Source organism: Salvia hispanica, chromosome 1, assembly GCF_029641045.1.
Source record: "Salvia hispanica isolate PSC_SH4W2 chromosome 1, Shi_PSC_v1, whole genome shotgun sequence".
Taxonomy (NCBI): domain Eukaryota; kingdom Viridiplantae; phylum Streptophyta; class Magnoliopsida; order Lamiales; family Lamiaceae; genus Salvia; species Salvia hispanica.
The window spans coordinates 35,558,970-35,562,748 of record NC_142692.1 but is presented as its reverse complement, the minus strand read 5'-3'; the positions used below and the strand labels follow the sequence as shown (position 1 = coordinate 35,562,748).

Here is a 3,779-nt window from a genome sequence, read left to right as displayed (position 1 = left end):
GAATCCTAAACCCTAACATATGTCTTGCTAATCAAGAAACTAAAATAAAAGATTTAGAAAATGCATAAACATAATTAACTATAATAAAAGATACGCTAAAATATTGGAGATGATCTTCGGCGAGATTTGCTAGATCGAGGACCCTATCACCATACCTGTGTGAGTAAAATTCCTTTTGATTCTCAATTCCATGTCTATATATTGTTACAGTTTAGCATGTGTTTATGAGTAATTAATGTGTGTATTAGATATGTATGATTCAACTTGATCAGAATGTATGCATGGAGTAATGAAGTTAGCTTAATCGGAAGGGAGTTGTGACAGAAGCGGACAAGAGAGCTGGAGAAGTATTTAATAGATTCAAACAATTAGTTAAATTTTATATAATCAGCAGTTGAACTTTCATGATATGTGCTGATACACACTATCTTCTTCTTGATTGAGATTTATTTAGTGTATTTTCCTTGTTACATTATCTACTATTCAATTTATTTGACTTGTACATGCTAATGTTGATCTTGTTGATTTCATATGAAATTGCTAAATGAAAAAGATTTTTAGGAAGACTTCATAATTGTTTCATTAGCCTATATAAGAGAAAATATGCAAGAATTAGAGATTATGGATTGCAAACCAAAGAACAAACTAACCAGCGGAAAACTTGAATCAGAGGTTACCCTAGACCCTAAACAACACCGTTTGGTGCACATCATATATGTATAGCGTCAATTATCGTTTCAAAAAAAAAAAAGGGGTAATTACATGTTTCATGCAAAATATTTTACTTTTATTTCAATTTAGTACAAAAAGTATTAAGTTTACATATTTCATACAAAAAGTTACATTAGTGTTTTAAATTAATACATCCTGTTAAATATTTTTAAACACCGTTAATTAGTTTATAATTTGTCCAACTTATCATCATAATAAAAAATAATTAGAGATTCAATAAAGTTAATCACTCTAAAAAAATAATAGTCAATATCAATTGTTCCACCAATTGATCGTAGTTTTAAAAAAAAATCTGTTTCTCAATATACTCTATTTTTATTGTATTCGTTATAGAACATAATATAAAATAAGTCCATATTTCATCTTTCCATAATGGCTAATTTGAGCTTTAAACAGTCAATAAGTCAATATTTAATTTTTTCAAAAAAGATTCAATATCTTTTTAGTTGTATTCTACATTGTTGCATGAGAAAGCTTCGACAATAAAAGACAATTCGCTAATTTGATGGTGAAGAGTGGTGATTTTTTTTCTGTGTGTTTTTCATTTTTGTGAGTAATGGAAAGTTTTAATTTTAAACTTTTGTACAAATTTGAAGCATTGATGAAACTTTTTGTATGTATGATGTAATTGGAAGTAATGGTGTTAGTAGGGATTTAATAGAATTTAAATGAGGATCACCTACAACTTTTCCTACAACATCTCGTAGGGTCCATTACTATGTTATGTATGTGAGGGGTGGATTAGGAAACCAATCGGATCACCTAATACTTTCCCTAATTCATCCTCTACTCCACCCCTCACAAACATAATTGAGGGTGGAGTAGAGGATGGAGTAGAGAAAGTATTAGGTGATCCAAGCTGATTAGGAAATGTATTAGGTATGGATGTCAATCGGGCCAGCCCATCGGGTTTCGGGCCAACCCTATTCGGGTTGCGGGTCAATCGGGTGCGGGCTAATCGGGCTGTGATTTTTTCGGGTTATAAAAGTTCAACCCTAACCCTAAAAGCTCGGGTTTCGGGCTAGCCCAGCGGGCTAATCGGGTTGCTAACGATAAAATTAACATGCGCTCAATCCAATAAATAATAGTGAAAATTAGTTATATTTATAAAATGTAAAATATTTAATTATGATAACTTTGAGATATATGCTTAAACTAAAACATAAACATGACCAAATACTAATATTTGAGATTTATGTAAAATAAAACATAAAATCAAGAAATTTTAAAGCATGTTTTAGATATTTAAACGTATATTTTTTAATGAATTTGAAGTTTCTAATTTATATATCTATTATTATGTTAATAAAATTAATTTTTTAGTAATCTATATTATAAAATAACCAATGAATTGTCGAATTAGAGTCAAACAAATAGAACGATAGAAATCCTATCGGGTTTCTGGGCCAGCCCATCGGGTTTTCGGGCCTGGTCCTAACGGGTTGCGGGTTAATCGGGTGCGGGCTAATCGGGCTGTAATTTTATCGGGCTAGAAATTTTCAGCCCTAACCCTGTAAATTTGGCGGGCTATTCGGGCTGACCCACGGGTTACGGGCTACATTGATATCCCTAGTATTAGGAAAAGAATTAATTGATCCTTTCCGGATTTTTGTAAAATTAAGTAAAACTTTTTGTATGAAATAGATAATCTTAATACTTTTGGTAGTAAATTGAAAGTAAGGGCAAAACGAAACATGTAATTACCCCAAAAAAGAACAAGAGAGCTTGTGAAATTGCAATTGCTATGGAAAACCCTAATTCCCCGATTGGAGGAAGAGATTCCGTTGTGTGGGGTAAACGAAAGAGAGAAGAGATTGAGGGAAGAGTGAAGAGCGATTCCGGTGGCCATGGTGACGATAAGAAGAAAACAAGGAAGGTGGATGTTTTCGAAGATACGGATGGTGTGATTCTGCAGCACCTCGAGAAGAAGAGTTTCGAATTTGAAGGTTTCAATCCTCTGAAAAACTATGGACCTCATAATCCCTTCAATGAGGAAACAAGCTTCTATGGATTAGATGATTCTTGGTCGTCAAGTGATGTTGATGATGAGTCGAAGAAGAAGACGGACGCACCTCCTTTCGACACCACGGATGTTATCAAATACATCACTCAAGTCCGCGATAGCTTTGTAAGTCCGATCCAATTTGATTCAGATTTGATTTGATATCTGATAATGATGATGTAGGGTTTTGATGTGGATGTGCTTCTCCCTGCTTGGCTGGCGACTATGTGCCAGCTTTTGCTCTTCCCTTCTGATCGCACTTCTGAATTCGTGAATAAGATAGCCAAGGTCGCGATGGATGAAATCAATGTTGACATGGTATGGTATGCTATATTTGTCTCTTGCCATCAAATTTGTGGTGTTTATTTATGATTGCAACAGGAAAGCCTGACACATAAAAGCCAAACTTACGAGCTTGTGGAAGTTGCCAAGTCTGTCACCACCTCCTATCCATACCTTCTCTCATATTTGACTCTTACTGTGAAAAATGTTGAACCTGCTGCTGCTGCTACTACCACCACTATCCAAGCAATCGTCAAACGTCACATGAACATACCTTGGGAACTCCTTCAGTGGAGGTTTAAACCAGATGCAGATGCTCCCAAGGCTTATGACTAGCTACACAACAATTATGTTGAATGCTTGATATTCCTTTTATTGGGAGTACTAGATATTCCTTCTATGTTTGAACAATTAGCACTCAATCATGTTGTCTTCATATTCCTTTTACAAGCCATAAAATTGTTCTAGTACTACATATCACTAACTCTTACTTCTCCCCTGTTTATAGAATTATTTGTTGAATTTAGTTATGTATCATCTATTTAGTAGTAGTAATAGAATACTGCTACAAAATGGTTCTGGAATGAATTAGTTATAGAATTTAGGTGTTATCTGTTGTTAAAATGAGTTAAAGTTCTTTTTGGGTAAATGCTTGATCGTACGAACTCCCTCCCACACAACCTCTTTCTCCAGTTTCTATTGCTTCAAATCCACCATCAACACGACCCTCAACGCCTTCTCCAACCTCAGTCCTATCATGTTC

The 3,779-nt window shown here is 34.4% G+C and overlaps 1 protein-coding gene across 2 annotated transcripts; it reads left to right on the top strand.

Annotated features, from left to right (window-relative positions):
- The first annotated feature begins 2,406 nt into the window (after positions 1–2,406).
- On the top strand, positions 2,407–3,542 carry LOC125223441 (uncharacterized). 2 transcript variants are annotated; one of them, XM_048126592.2, is made up of 3 exons: positions 2,407–2,860; positions 2,969–3,052; positions 3,116–3,542. In XM_048126592.2, the coding sequence occupies exons 1-3, from the start codon at positions 2,477–2,479 to the stop codon at positions 3,350–3,352; spliced, it is 705 nt and encodes a 234-aa protein (XP_047982549.1). In that variant the 5' UTR covers positions 2,407–2,476; the 3' UTR covers positions 3,353–3,542. The 2 variants fall into 2 exon arrangements, with proteins under 2 accessions (XP_047982549.1, XP_047982546.1); XM_048126589.2 differs by having other exon boundaries at positions 2,409–2,860; positions 2,918–3,052.
- Positions 3,543–3,779: the final 237 nt, after the last annotated feature.